This window comes from Callionymus lyra, chromosome 8 (assembly GCF_982586985.1).
Source record: "Callionymus lyra chromosome 8, fCalLyr1.hap1.1, whole genome shotgun sequence".
Classification (NCBI taxonomy): Eukaryota; Metazoa; Chordata; class Actinopteri; order Syngnathiformes; family Callionymidae; genus Callionymus; species Callionymus lyra.
This window is the reverse complement of record NC_141825.1, coordinates 6734543-6749932: the sequence shown is the minus strand read 5'-3', so window position 1 is coordinate 6749932 and position 15390 is coordinate 6734543. Positions and strand designations below refer to the sequence as shown.

Here is a 15390-nt window from a genome sequence, read left to right as displayed (position 1 = left end):
TGTGACCCTGGTCTAGAAAAGCGCTATATAAATACAAATTACTTACTTACTTTATTATTATTATTATTGACTTTAAAAAACACACATTTTATAAACACACATTCGTTTTTTTAATGTACACTGAAAAAATAAAAAGTTTGTTTAAATGTATCGTATTATATAGTATTTTGCAAATACTTGTATCAGGTTAGTTGTATATTATACACATTATATATATTAAGATAGAAATATAATTATTATGTTGCACTTAACTAACCTGATACAATTGTTTGCAAAAACTCACCATAGTAAATTTGATTTAAGACAACTTTTTTAGTTAACTTGTTAGGTGAATTTAGCTCCATCCATCCATCCATCCATCCATCTGAAGTGCAAGGTCTTAAGTTAGTGACCTGTTGTCACTGTAGCTAAAAGGTGTAGCCACCTACTAAAGTACTGTGTTTCTGCTACAATACCTAACCTGGATGTCCTTGAATTAGACGAAAGAAGAATTTTATGAGTTTTATTCTTTGCGCTCCAGTCAATCGTGTCCGTATAAACTACACTCCAGTCTGCCGCTCGGCTTTTGAATAAGTAAAAAAAGCAGGTTTGCGTGCTGTGCGCCCTCTGAGGGAGAACGTGGTACTGCAGCTTTTCAGCAGAATCCTTCAAAGCTCTTCCACAAGACAACACAGCCCGCGGCTCGTTCTCTGCTAATTGGAGCTTCGTTAGGGGACGTGGGTCACCTCAAGGGACCCAACGCCGGAGGAGCCCGTCTTTGTTCAGGTTTCAGAGGATGTGGGAAAACAAGGAAATCATTTCGATTTCTTTTGGAACTGAGACTAAAGGTTGTGTGGTGTGCGTGTGGTTTTGGTGTCATTGTCAAGAGGTGCGAACGACGTGTGGAGAAAGATTTCTGCAAAAACGGGGGGAACCTCACACCTGCTCCGGCTACAGGTTCAACCGCCTTGTCCCGGGGGTTCAATTACACGTGATCATTTAGAGGGTCAATGACGCTTTAATGGGTCAAGCTCTGTCTCTCGGCAGGGTCTCGGTAATGATGATTATTTGTTATGCGTGCTCATGCTCAAGATGGACTCGGCCGGCGTGTTGAGTGGGGGGGAGCGTAGAGGTGGAGAGGGTTCAGCAGACGTCCTTGTGGTTGTGATCCATCTGAGAGGACCGTGGTTAGTAGAGCGCAGGAAAATGGACTTCATTAATCAGGACAGAGTATCGACTTCAAGGAGAAACACCATGGTTATATATATATATATATATATATATACAGTATATATATATATATATACAGTATATATATACAGTATATATATACAGTATATATATATATATATGTATAAATGTATAATGTTATCTTGACCTTTAAAGTATATACTTTATTGAATATTGTTTTGATTGTTTAAGCGCTTTGTGACCCTGGTCTGGAAAAGCGCTATATAAATACAAATTACTTACTTATTTACTTACACTAACTCAAATATCTAGTGTTATCTGGGTATAAATCCGATTAAAAAAACATTATTGGATTATGGGTCTTACAATCGCCAAAAGATGCTAAAATAACATAAATAATTCTCATTTAATATGTATTAAATGGCTTACTAATTGTACTTTGTCACGCCTGGTGCTCATTTTCACTATGTCTCTTATATGTGTCCAAAAAGACAAACTTAAAAACATCCAAATACCTCCATACAACATCCCTCTTGTAATGAAGTCTTCATTTTTCGATTGTTCGTAGCAGAACATTCCGGGCTACCAGTGTAAATCTTGCACAGTGACCCTTGGGATTTCTTTGAGTGAGGAGTGTAGCTGAGATACCGGGAGCGTTTGCTGAAAACAATCTTAAAAAATAGACAAATGTTGTTTTTATAGAAAAATAAATTCTCATGTCGAGGCTTCAATCCATTAGGGACATTACAGTCGAGCAGTATGAAGGTATTTGGATGTTTTTAAGTGTTTTTTTGGACGAAGATGAAGACGAAGACAACTGAGCTCCAGTCGCTACATTAAAATGAACAAATATTTTTGTCTATAACTCTAAAAAAAGAAAAGATTACTCTGAAATTAATCAACATTAGTCGACCTGAGAGTAGAAAATGAGTGAAGTTTGAATTGAAGTGTAAGTAATGGGTGAAGATCCACTCATTCAAGTCAATCATTCAAAAATGTGAAAAATGTGTGTTGAGTTTTGAACCGCGTGTTTGAATGCCAATTTGAGTGTCGGATTGAGGACGTAAACATCCTGCTCGCTAGCAACACGTCCGCGGACGTTTCTCTGCGAGGTCTTTCAGGACCGGAGATACACAAGCAGCTGCAACAACTTGGTTGCTCCTTGTTATTACAAGACGTTTGTCTCTCGTGAATCGTATTCTCTCCGTTCGTCAGCCTCGCGGCTACTGCGGAATATTCCGGGGAACGAACCGGTTGTGATGGATGAGGGGCCGTGATCCGGAGGGGGGAACCATGGGAAACGGTTTGTTTACTCAGCACTTTTCTCCGGGGCTTCCGTGGCACTTTGATTTATATTGGAAGCTCCACGAGACCGTTATCGAGCCCCGGTCGCCCACTTCCTCCACGACGAGCCCCTTTTTTTCATGCGCGGAAAGAGAAAAGTGGCTTCGCTTCTGACACTCGGCTTGACCCGCCAATACGAGCGCGAGAGCTCGGGAGAGAGAAATCAGATATTTTGTTTGGGGAATGAGATTGGAGCTGAACTCTCAGAGTGTTTCCACTCAGCCCTGCTTCCTTCCCCCTCCTTTTCTTCTTCTTCATCCCCCGCTTCAATAAACACAGGTTCACTGACAGCTGAGGGCAAGAAGGATAAGAAAAGCTCCTTGTGATGCTTTTTGTGTGAGACTTGTAATGTATGCAAATCTCAATTAACACCCCCTGCGCCCTCATTAGGGCTCTCAGTGCTGGGGGGGGGGGGGTAATTAAAACCCATCTCAGGCTGAGGTCGTCGGCCGCTCTCGCTCTTAACACCGGGATGGTGATCGATACCCGAGCGAATCATTATGATGGAGAGGATGTGTTTAACCGCGGCTCTGAACCCATTTCTCCTGGAGTGTGAGACGCTCTCGCTGCTCTTTAATCCGTTCCTCTTAAGTAGATATTCGACGCCTTCTGGACGCAGAGCATTGCTGAAGAAGTGGGTCTTTTGTGCACAATTACCCGCCGCATGTACAGTGTCATTCCGTGGAGCTCTCGCCAGTTTCACTTCAGGGAAAAAGGAAAACGCGTCATTACCGTGTAATGGATAAGATGGATGAGATAATGGATTGTTTTTTTATTGTAGTAAAAATATACTCTTGTTGAGATTTTAGGCGTATTTTTAGACTGGATATTTACAGAGTTAAGACTTTAGTGTGTGCAGTGCTACAGCGGTGCTAATTCCACACACAATGAACAGTTGAGATAGATTTTACTCAGTTTAAAATGTAAATCTAAGTCTGAAAAATGGATTTCCCTTTTATAATTTTATATATAAATATTGCAGCATATTGCGAGGTAAATTGTCTGCTAGAGACCTCGGCTCCTGGGAGAGTTTCCGCGAAACCGTGGGACATAAAAGAAAAATATACTGATATGAACAGTATGATTTAATTTTGAAATAATGAAAACACTTGTGGTGCTATTTTAACGTGGGAATTTCCAGAACAGTGGAAATGTGTTCCTTGGTAACAACAACAAAAAAAGGGTAGTTTGTATTTATGTGACAATGAAACAAATACAACTTTTCTTGCAAAACACATTCGACTCATTGTTTTTAAAGAGTGACCCGTAAGTCAATTGTTATTTCAATGTGAACGACTTGAGGAATATCAATGCCAAAAAACAAAACTGTTTGCTTTGTGAATTCATCGTCGTCACTTGTAACTGGAAAAGTCGCTTTTTATTCGTCACAGAACAGGAATTTGTTTTCAACAGATGCCTTAAAATAGAAGGTTCACACTCGGGAGCTAAAGGTTTCTTTGAATATTCACCGCACTCGTGTTGCTGCGAGGGTTGTTGGTGCAAGGTTTTCGCAACCGTCGTCTGTTAGCGGAATATAAAATTGCACTTCTCTCCTTAACTTATTTGAGAACCAACTCTGTACCTTCTCATTTACGAGACCAAAACTATTGCAGTGTCAATTCCAACAAATGCTTTGGTGTTTTCTAGATAAATATTTCCCCCTAAACACCATTAGCCTATGGACCCACATTTGAAGAATGTATAAATGTATAAAAAACTACAACTTTCAAGAAGCAGAATCTTCCACAGCAGGACTTTTGGTCCGCTTTGTAGGTGTTTTTCCCGTCAGAAACCTGTCCATTTCGTGCTAACTAGCTAGCTTCAAGCTAGTTTCAAGTTAGCTTCATGCTAGCGTCACGCTACTTGGTAAACATGCAAACAGCCATGTTGTGTTTAGGTACTATCAGAAACTTGAGAATCCAACGAGCAAGGCAGTCTATGTGTTGTATACGAGTTAAAATGGTTTTAAAAACGTTTTATATTGCATCATATTTGATTAAATTCCACTATGTCCTTCCCTCCTTCCTGAAAACCACCGTTCTAGACGAGAGGTACCCAAACTTTTATGCCCCACGAACCAGTTTTATGCCGAAATTATTTCCACAAACAGACTTTAAGACAAAAACAGTAAAGATAAAATGACATATGTTAAAATGCATGAATAATACTGGGCTGGTTACTCTGCAACAAGATGGACCATAGAGATTTTATTGTTATGTGCTGAGTTGACAGGTTTAGTTTTTGAGTAAAATTGACGGAAACGATCGTCTTGACATGTCAAGAATCCGAGCTATTGCAGGAGTTTAAAAATAAATCACGAAAAGGGCAAACATCTTTCAGCAGTCTCAGTGGCCAAACAGTGTTTACCTAACATGAAGAATGATTTTGATTTTGTTGCCAGTGTTGTAAACACAACCCAGGATTTGTTGTGGTGGGATTACAGAATTAAAGAATGTACAATATGAACAATTTGAGGCAGTGCCACATAAGTTGACTTACATTAAAAAAAAACAGACATTACAGACATTAATAATCGATACAACAGACTTTCCTTTGTACCACAGAGATATTCCTGAGAACAGAAGGTCAAATGTTATGATTTAACATTTTCAGAAGGTACTAAATGGTAATTATGTGAAGGGTTTAATTCCATTAATTCCAGTTCTTGCAGTGTTTTGTGTTGAAGGCTGTCGAAAAGGCAGTATTTCTGAGTGGATGTTGTTTGGAGGAGCGACGACTGACAGCAGAGCCTCATCATGGATGAATAAGAGTCTAACCTTCAGCGGCGCCTCACAGGACCTCGCAGTTCACCTGCAGGCCTGACAGATGTCACGGAGACTACAGGATTACATTTGATGCAAGTGCTGAGAAGTTTCGACACTAAAGAGCCTGAAGAGAAAGTTGTTTGAATTAGCTTGTTTTCGATCTAAAAGTGCAGTATTTATGCTTTAGATCCGCAGGAAAGAAAAGACGAGTGCAGCCTCGATAATGACACAAATTAATTCCTTTCTTCTGACCAAGACCGGAGTCTCGACTCCCACATGACGAGTTGGTGAGAGAATAAGTCGGGGAGTTTGTTAGTTCCGGTGACTGCTCATGCGTGTGTGTGTGGGTGTGTGTTTGGGGAGGGGGGGGGGGGGGGGTTGGGAGTGTTGTCTTAATCTAAGAGCTCCCTGGACAGACCTTCATCAGGGAGAGTGGGCCGGTGTCAGCGAGAAGGTCGTCTGAAGGGAGTCAACTTTCATTACATTAAGAGGAAGAAGCTTCGTAGTAAAGTGGAGCCCCCCCCCCTACTACTCCCCCCAACAACCACCACCATCCCCGGAGCCGAGTTGAACTCCTGGAACTCATCTGTTTGAAACACAGAGAGTAAATCTGTCCATCTGTCTGAGGAACTTTTTCTCTTTCGTGAGTCATTGTGAACTTTTATTCACTCGAACTTTTCAGATTTTTTTTTTTTTTTTGGTTGAGAAGCTTCAGCTGCTGCAGAGCGCCTGAGGGGACAACACAAGATGGTGTGTGCTCACGGCTGCATGTCCACTGTGTGTGTGTGTGTGTGTGTGTGTGCTATTGTTTAACTTCTGCAGCACATGTTGGTGGAGCTCACTTGTGTTTATTTGTGCACTGCTGCACCGACTTGGCCTAAAGAAACAACTCATTATATTACATTTCATGTATAAACTTGAGGCAGTTCTGCCAGTTTGATATCAAAAATGAATTCATAATAAGAGTGCATCCACATGAAAACATCCACAATTAAATATTAAACTGTCTCTCTACTCTTTAAGACTCGCTTTATCTTAATTAGTTTTTCTTTCTTCACCCAAAACAAATTCATTAATCTGCCTCTCATCTTATCTTAAACACTGACATCTTTATAGTTCGACATATCATCTTTTTTCGACCTCTATCATGACTTTAATTTGTTCTTTTTTAACCACCGATCGATTGAGACACTGGTGTGAAAAACTCATGTTGAGATTTTAACCTATAAAGTTGTCTGTGTTTAAGATAAGAAAAGGCACAGAGATGATGGAACTTAACAATATGAGTAAAACTGTATTTGTAATCCTACAAATCAAAGAATTAAAAGACAATATAAAAAAAACTGACTATTGTGTGTATATATGTTATAAGAATATTAATTAAACCTAATTTAAAGGTTATTTCAAATAAAAAAACAAGAGTGAGAAGTATATTTTTGTCAAAAATTGTGTTTAAAATGAATATATTAAACCCTGAACCTGAAATGTGGAAAATCAAAATTTTGAATGATGTTATCATGATGTCGGAGAGAGTGACCGTCGTGAGAATGACATCATCGATGTGACTTGTCTTGCAGGGTCAGGGCGAGGCTTCAGCGCGGGGCACCAGCATGGAGGGCGACTGCCTGAGCTGCATCAAATACCTCATGTTCGTCTTCAACTTCCTCATCTTCGTGAGTCACTTCTCGTCTCCTCTGCGCCCACACGACACTTTATCAGGCTCACTGAGAAGTTGGCGTCAGTCTAATGATCATAGATGGACCCCCACACACACCCACATACCCCCCCACACCTTCTTATAGAGCCACATTAGCATATGATGAGATGCAATCTTGATTCTATCAAACTCTCCTCCTGATTAGATCTGGGGGTGCTGACACACATCTGAGGCCCCAGGTGGGCCACGTGGATTTTGTGAGTGACACCTCAGTTTATCAGGCCCGATCAGACAATCAAGAGTAATCCCGTTAGAGCGAGCCTGTGAAAGATTGGGGGGGGCGGGGGGCTCCTGCAGGACGGTTCATCACTTTTCTCGCTTCATCAAGCGCAACAAAAGCGTTTAAAAGAATCGGACTGGAAGGTGATTGGTTGGGGTCAGAGCCGAAACTAGGGTGTAAGAAAATATCTTAAATATTTCAATTTTTAATATTAATATTCAACAAAAACAACATTGACTAAAAAAATATCCATTTTTTTATTTTCATCATAGCTCTTTAATTTTGGAATTAACAGGCAAATATTCATAGCATTTGTTCATTTTTGTGCTGCACTTAAACGTCCGGCCGCTAGATGGCATAAGTCATTATTCTGGTGATGACTGAGGACGAGAGGATACAGTGACTCCAGCGGCTTTTTAAAGCTGATGTTTGGACATATTTTGGTTTGAAAACAAACAAAAGCACTTACCACTTCGTCAAGAGTCATGTGGTCTGTAAATTCTGCAACACCAGAGTCAAGTACTAGACAAGACAATACTACACATATGTCCTTGTTACTACAGTATCACAATATATTGTATAGTTTTCGCTGATTCTTGCCAAAAAACACATCTAGCTGAAACCACCCTGAATCAAAACACCTTTAAACCTCTTTGCATTTCTTCATCTCCATTGATTCTATGAACTCAATGACTTCTGGATTATCTTCCTCCAGCGTTTATATTTAGGACTCGTATCTGTCCACGAGAGTGTAATTGCAGTGGACCCCCCCCCCCTCGCCTCCCTCTAAATACCTTCCTGACTTAATCACATGACTCACCTCATGGTGGCGGTAGATAGGAAAAGCCGCCCTGTGATATTATTTGCTCAGAGTTAAGCAGAACACTCCTCCACTGAGGTATAAGTCTCCTTTGATGTCCTCCCTTTTATCTCTTATTCTACTCTTCCATTGGGGAGGAGACACGGTGCACACCAGCCGTGGTCTGGAGCTTCAAGTGTTGATTCATCAAGGCTGTTTTTTTTCCCCTCTCCTCAGCTGGGGGGATCGTTCCTCCTCGGAGTGGGAGTGTGGGTGCTGGTGGACCCCACCGGGTTTCGGGAAATCGTGGCAGCGAACCCTCTACTGTTCACTGGGGTGTACATCATCCTGGGCATGGGGGGGATGCTGTTCCTGCTGGGCTTCCTGGGCTGCTGCGGCGCCATCCGTGAAAACAAGTGTCTGCTCCTGTTTGTGAGTTCATGTTCCTGCAGACTTGAGAAGGAATGATAAATCACTGACGCCTCTTTGATTCTCACTCCTTCTTCACCTCTTGTGTGTCGCCCTGCAGTTCTTCATGCTCATCCTGCTCATCTTCCTGGCAGAGCTGGCCGCCGCCATCCTGGCTTTCATATTCCGAGAACACGTAAGACGCCTCGGGGAGACGCTGCAATGTTTTCTTTTTTCAAAACACGAATGTGTCAATGAACGCCTCCAGGTTTGTGTCGACAGAGTTAATATAACAAGACCGGAAAATATTAGTAAACACTGAACATTGCTGGGAGTCAGTTTATTCTTTCAATGTTTATATTCATACACTTCAAATCACATTTGCCACAGCCCCCTGAACAACACCAGAGACACATTTAGATTTTTTTTCTATATATAGTACATGCCAAAAATATTGGAACCACCCATTTTTAGGAGGTAAATTAATTATTAGATTAGCTAAATAAAAATCACGACGGTGTACTTTATTAATATTGATTCCATGATTAGTGTTAATATTTATTTCCTGAACCCTGCCCTTTAAATCATGCACAAATCTTGTTCTGTACACACCCTTAAGTGTAGAATTATCAACGAAATAAAACTAAAATAATCTCAAGAGATAGATAAACTTTATTGATCCCTCTGGAGGTCTGCTTCTGGAAAATTGTTTTCCAGCTCACATCAACACAGACGATAGATTCATGAAACAAGAACAAAAAGAAAGTGCAAGATGACACAATCTAAATCTAAAGATAAAGAACATGGATAAAATTAAATAAATAAATAAAAGGACACAAAGATTAACATGGAATATCACCTTTTCACTCAACTCCGGCCCCAAACTCAGAATTAAACAATCTAATAGCACGAGGAATGAATGAGTCCCTGAGTCTATTAGTGTTGCATTATGGGAAGGATCATTCGTGCACTCTAGATAATTGTCAACAAGCCTTTATCATTTTTAATTTTTCATATTGCAGAAGTTATAAAGAAGTTTATCCACATGGGAATAAACTTGAAATGAAATAAGCTATAATAATAATTCAATAATGAATTGTTTTTAAATACGTTGTGTTTTTGTGAATTAAAAGAGAGATTGTGCAAAGACAATGTCAAATACTTAATTTGAGTTGATCTCCTCATTGATTTATTTTTATTGCGATCTGTGTTGATCAGCTGACGAGGGAATACTTCACCAAAGAGCTGAAGAGACACTATCAGGGCTACAACAACACGGACGTCTTCACCTCCACGTGGAACGCCATCATGAACACGGTGAGTGTTTTAAAAAAAAAAAAAACGTCGTTCATTGACAAAACCTCAAATCCATGTTGAGGACCACTGACCACTGCAAGACCAGCGCTGACACAACACATTTACCTCCGCAGTTCGACTGCTGCGGGGCGAACAGCCCGGAGGATTTTAAAGACAGTCTGTTCAGGATGCTCAACTCTAATCACATGGTGCCAGAAGCCTGTTGCAAGCGTGCCAGCCCGGCGGGAGACCTGAACTCCATCAGCCAGGAGCAGTGCTTATCAGGCAACATGATGTTCCGCAATAACAAGGTATATATACCTGCATGTCAGCCTCTCTCTCTCTATCTCTCTCTCTCTGGGTCTCTCCATTCCTTTCCCTCCTCCAGACATAATTAGAGCTGGATTCTGTGGAGGAGTGACAAGCAGGGACTGTCTCGAGTCCCCAGTAGCTGATTAGAGCTATTCAAGGTTTGGGGTGTCATTGGAACGACAAGTGAGGTGCATGACAAGTATACGCGAGTGGAACAGGTGCAGGAAGGAAATGTCAAATAAACAAGGAGAAGTGTATACATTTCTTGTTTTGCTATCATTTAAAAAAAAAAAGGATATGTTTTACTTGTCAAATCTGACACCTCATGGTGCGTTCACTGACCTCAACTTTCTAAAAAAAAGACACCATAAACATGTCTGATTGTAATTAATAATTTAATACAATAAATATTTTAAATTAGATAAATATATTATTTATATTTGATATTTGATATGTTCTATTATTGTTAATAGCTTTCAAACGTAATCAAAGTATATATTAGTTGTTCTGCAAACCTGGAAAAAAACACGAGATTCCTAAATTTTGTAGTCACGAAGCTTCATGAATTCTCATTTTCCACTAGATGGCACTCTCTGCAGTGTGATCTTTGGCCAATATTTTAATTAAACATTGCATGATTTTATTTTGAAGCCAAGAACGCCACCTAACTGACGGAACTGTGTCATCACAGAACATGATGTTTCATGAAGCTTCGTGAAACTGTGTCCTCACTTTTCACTGTTTCTGCCCAATACAAGAATTGCTGTAGCGATACACTCATCTCATGATACGACATATTCAGCTCACAATTATAAATATTCTGATACGACCTCACTCTTTCAAAGGCATCGCACACAGGATTACTCTTGAACTGACATTGTGTCCTGGCATCAGCCGCTGGAGTTAAATGTATCCTCTCATCCCCAGTTATTGCCGAGATCACCAAAATGAACGCTGTGAATATTTACATGTTAATTGTAAATTTGAAAAGAAAACTAAATTATATAAATGAAATATGAACCATCAAATAACTACGTTTAAAATACAATGTGATTTGAAAAAACTCCAATAAAATAAATAAATAAATATTGGATAATATTTTTTCATACAAATAATACTTTTAATTTAAATAAAAAGAATTCTCAAATGTTATTCAAGGTTTTTCAATGTATTATACAGGTGTTTTATTAGCTATTTTAAAGTAAAACTATTTTCTTCATATGACAGAGAGTTTAAGAAGGGTTTTTTAAGAGTGAGCGGGAAATAACTTTTACTTTTGTCTTTTGACTTGAAAAACTGTGTGTAAGTGTGTTTGATATTTTCCTTCCTGAGCGAAGACAGTGTTAAGTGTGTTTTTAATTACACTGAAAGCTCTGAGAGATCTTTGAAATCTTCTCTCAAACCTGTTGTTTGTCAGACTGACAGAACAATGTGAGGCGAGACGGTGTTTCACTTTCCCACAAAGAAGCTCATTAAACGCTGCGATGGCGGCGACAACCTCTGCTTCCCACTCGTTCACTCTGGCTTTTGTTCACCTCCATCGTGACTGCCTCTGTAATTCACAGTTTCTAGACACGTCTTGTGACTCCTTTGCTGACGTCATGTCTTCACAGGGCTGCTACTCTGCCGTGGTCGACTACTTTGAGTTGTACATTTATGTGGCCGGAGCTCTGGCCATTGTGGTGCTGACCATCGAGGTGCGGACATTTTACTTTATTCAGCTTTTCAGTTTTAAACACAAGTAAACAAGTAAAACTCAGCTGCTGGTGAGAAACACTGTATTGTGTCCATATGTGTAGCAATACCACCATCTAGTGGTGAAGCTTGAAACTATATAAATAAACGTGAACCTCAGTTCAAAGGGAAAAAAAAACTATATTTAATAAAAAGATTGAACAGTATACAGTTTTAGAAATAATAAAATATGAAAGTATATCAGTGTATATCAAAATATTGAATGGTCGAATTTAAAATGCTGTAACGTTGAAATCGTTTTTTGAATAATTGAATATTTGTTTTAATTATTGATTTCTATTATAAATGTTGAAATATTGAATCTAAAATTTGAATAGTTTCAAAATAAATTACACAATTTTTCACACATTCAGTTCGATTTTAAGTTTTAATTTCAATAATTAAAAAATACATTTTCTAGATTCAATGTTTTTTTTAATTCGTAGCATTTTAAATCCAACATTAATGCAGGGCTAACAGTGCCACCAGACAAAACCAAACAATACCGAGCTACCTGATCACACTTTTAGCCGAAAATGACGATAACGATCAGCTGACAACACCGAAGCACTGCCGTGTCAATTTAGGCATTTTCCTGACATAGTGTCAACTTTGTTTTGACGTCCGGAGTTTTGAAATCTTACACTACATCTGGTTTCTGATGTCAAAGGATTTTAGCAGGAACGATGTTTTCCTGTGACAGTCCGATATAACGGGTATAACAGCGTTTGTCAAAGCACAGAGGCAACTTAAAATTATTAAAATGTAATTTTTCAAAATACATGAAAACTAATTATAATGAACAAAAGTACAATTTCTTATAAAAATAAAACAACGGGGCCTAGATCTGCTTATTTCCATCGTTAATAGCAATGAGCTCAATCGGACAGCAGGTGGCAGTAGCATGTTCAATCATATGTTAGGTTAGGTTAGGTTAGGTAGAACTTTACAAAATTGATTTTTTTTCCAATTAGACACAAAACTAGAGCAATTATTCATAAAAAATAAGAACAAGAACAAAGAGAATGTATGTAAAATGATCAACATTATCACATTACTATTAAAAGGAGTTTTTTTTGTTTGCAAATGTTCAAGCTTGTAATTCTGACCATGAAAATTAAAGCTCATTGCCTTGTTTTTCTCTCTCGTCCGCAGCTCTTCGCCATGGTCTTCGCCATGTGCCTCTTCAGAGGGATCCAGTAACGCTGCTTCATCTGCGATCATCATCACTTTTCTGAATTCAGGAGAATCTTTCTTTTTTTAATGTGTCGATCTCTTTCTTCCTTATCGGTTAATTTGCCTCAGATGTTTTTCTCCTGAAACTCTCGTACTTCACAGCTGGACTTCTGAGGTACCGGGTGGCCACACGTACAAAGTAGGGGATCAGGGACGTAAAACCGTGTCAAACATTTGTCTGTAGAGGGAGTTAAAAAAGAAGGTTTGCGGACCAGGTCTTGCACAGCGAGGGGGGTGACCCGGACCAGACATGAGGACCAGGAGACGCCTCGGGGAGGGCACTGCACTGACTTTTGGATGAAGAATATTTATATTAAGTGACGGTTAACTGTACAAACGTGTTCTGTGTTCAACACTTTGGCTGTTTGGTATTCTTTTTAATACTGTAGACTGTAACACACGCCCTCATTTTTACAGCCACTATTCTTCAATGCTGTGTTATAAACAATGTGTGTGTGAGTGTGTGAGTGCGCTTGTGTCTCTGTGTATATACTGAATGCTGTTTTTGAATGTGTACTTTGGAAGCATGTTAGCTCTCCATGAACCTGCCGGAGCTCAAAGCCAACTTCTTTTTTTTCTATTTGTACAGTGATGTTTACTGCAGTCGTGGTCTTATGTGGTTTTAGGTGGTGAAATGTATTTGTATGAACTAGACTCTTCAGGAAGTCAATGACATAAATGGCATTTGAAATGACACGTGTGTGTCCGTGTGTTTGTTTTGATAGGGATGTCAACGTTTATCCTTGTTCTGCATGTCTAGTCGAAGGGTCATGACTGTCCTTAACATTACAGTGAAGGGTTGCATCAGTATCTAGAACCCTCTAGACAGTTGTCATATCTAGTCAGACCCACTAGAATGTTCTCTCTCCATCCAAACACTTCCTTATCCTATTACAGCAAAGCCCTCCCAGTAGTTATCAGTCACTTCAAATAGGTACTAAGTTATCGTCAACATAACAGGTATATTAAATCGCATCACTCCAATTACCAGTGCGCCTTATAAGCCTTTTATATTAATTCTGGTTTATTGACCTCGAACCGATTTAATGTGGTATACGGCGCTCAAAAATTTGTCAAATTGAAACTACAAAGCCATACTGTGAGTAGTATTACTCCGTGTTTATCATAGCATTAGTTGGCGAGTCAACATAGTTTTACCCTGCAAGTCATCATAATATTATTCCCGTAGTAACCGTAGTATTACTCCATGACTCGCTATTATATTATGTAATAATAATACTACATTTAATCCTGAAATACAAGTTTAGATTTTACATAACAGGAAAATATGTTAATTTGTGTTTTATATTGTGCTTTTCTATATTGTTGGGTTTTTTAAAGAACCACGGTAGAACAATACAAAGCAGCAATTACCGTGTCCCGGTAAAAGTTAATCAAAATATAAAGTATAAGTTACTCACTTGATCTAAGAGCGCGAACGGTTGACTACACATTCACAATCAACATTCCAGTTAGACTGATTCACACTGGTTTGAGGCAAGCTTGGATCAGAATTAGAGATTCAACACCGGTAATTTAAAATATCTGTTTATCTGCAAATCACACCTTAAATCGTAGATCAAAGAACGAAGCAAGACACACCCGGGAGAGGGAGGCTAAAAGACAGAAGAGCAGAAAAGCCCCACCCGAGAACATTTGAATGATTACAAGAAAACAAATGAGGAAGTTCTCTCTGCGGGTGATCGGGATACAGGGAACTTCAAAGGACCATTTGGCCGAAAAGAGAAGACCTCCCAGACGGGAAATTTGCCTTAAATATAACAAAGTGTGTCCGGTCGCGATCGTAATTGAAAGCTTGTATTTTGTTTGACTTGAAGCGACGAATAAACGACCCGTTACACACTCTGGATTGTTCATCTTTCTCCACCAAGCGAAGCATAAGGTAGTGATGTCGTGTTGGAGCGACGGAACGGACTCCTGTGTTTTGATCGTTTTAGATATGTTACTTTTCATTCTTGCATAGAATGAGGTTCTTTTCAAGAGAGTTACTACAAGCACATCAGTGGAGTTATCGAAAGTGAGGCATGTGTGGAGGTATCCTAGCAAGGCTGGCGACTCACCAACCAGCATAAGGTATTCCTACTTAGGTACACTTGCTACTACCCTTCTACAGAACTGTTTTAACCACCAGACTGTCAGGAAGCTGAGCTCTAGTCCCCCTTCTGTCCTATGCTCAACTGAACTCTGAACCCCCAAACAGATGTTGTAGCATCGTGGGCCTTCAATCCTCTTGATCTTCTATTTTGATGGACCACTCTTGCTTCCATGAAGACCCTTGTCAAGCCTCGTTGGCGCAGTAGGCAGCGCGTCAGTCTCATAATCTGAAGGTCGTGAGTTCGAGCCTCACACGGGGCACTTTTTATCTATG

General features: G+C 39.6%; 1 protein-coding gene and 1 non-coding gene across 2 annotated transcripts in view; both read left to right on the top strand.

Annotated features, from left to right (window-relative positions):
• The window catches only part of LOC148073505 (tetraspanin-18B), a 42913-nt gene extending 29218 nt beyond the window's left edge, over positions 1 to 13695 (top strand). The window contains exons 3-9 of the mRNA XM_087797500.1: positions 6857 to 6952; positions 8253 to 8447; positions 8545 to 8619; positions 9642 to 9740; positions 9854 to 10030; positions 11645 to 11728; positions 12921 to 13695. Of these exons, the coding sequence (XP_087653626.1) occupies positions 6857 to 6952; positions 8253 to 8447; positions 8545 to 8619; positions 9642 to 9740; positions 9854 to 10030; positions 11645 to 11728; positions 12921 to 12968 (774 nt within the window). The 3' untranslated portion in view covers positions 12969 to 13695. The remainder of the gene's footprint in view (positions 1 to 6856; positions 6953 to 8252; positions 8448 to 8544; positions 8620 to 9641; positions 9741 to 9853; positions 10031 to 11644; positions 11729 to 12920) is intronic.
• Positions 13696 to 15304: 1609 nt separating this feature from the next.
• On the top strand, positions 15305 to 15377 carry trnam-cau (transfer RNA methionine (anticodon CAU)). Its single transcript has one exon. It is a non-coding gene; the product is annotated as a tRNA-Met (tRNA).
• The last annotated feature ends 13 nt before the right edge of the window (positions 15378 to 15390 follow it).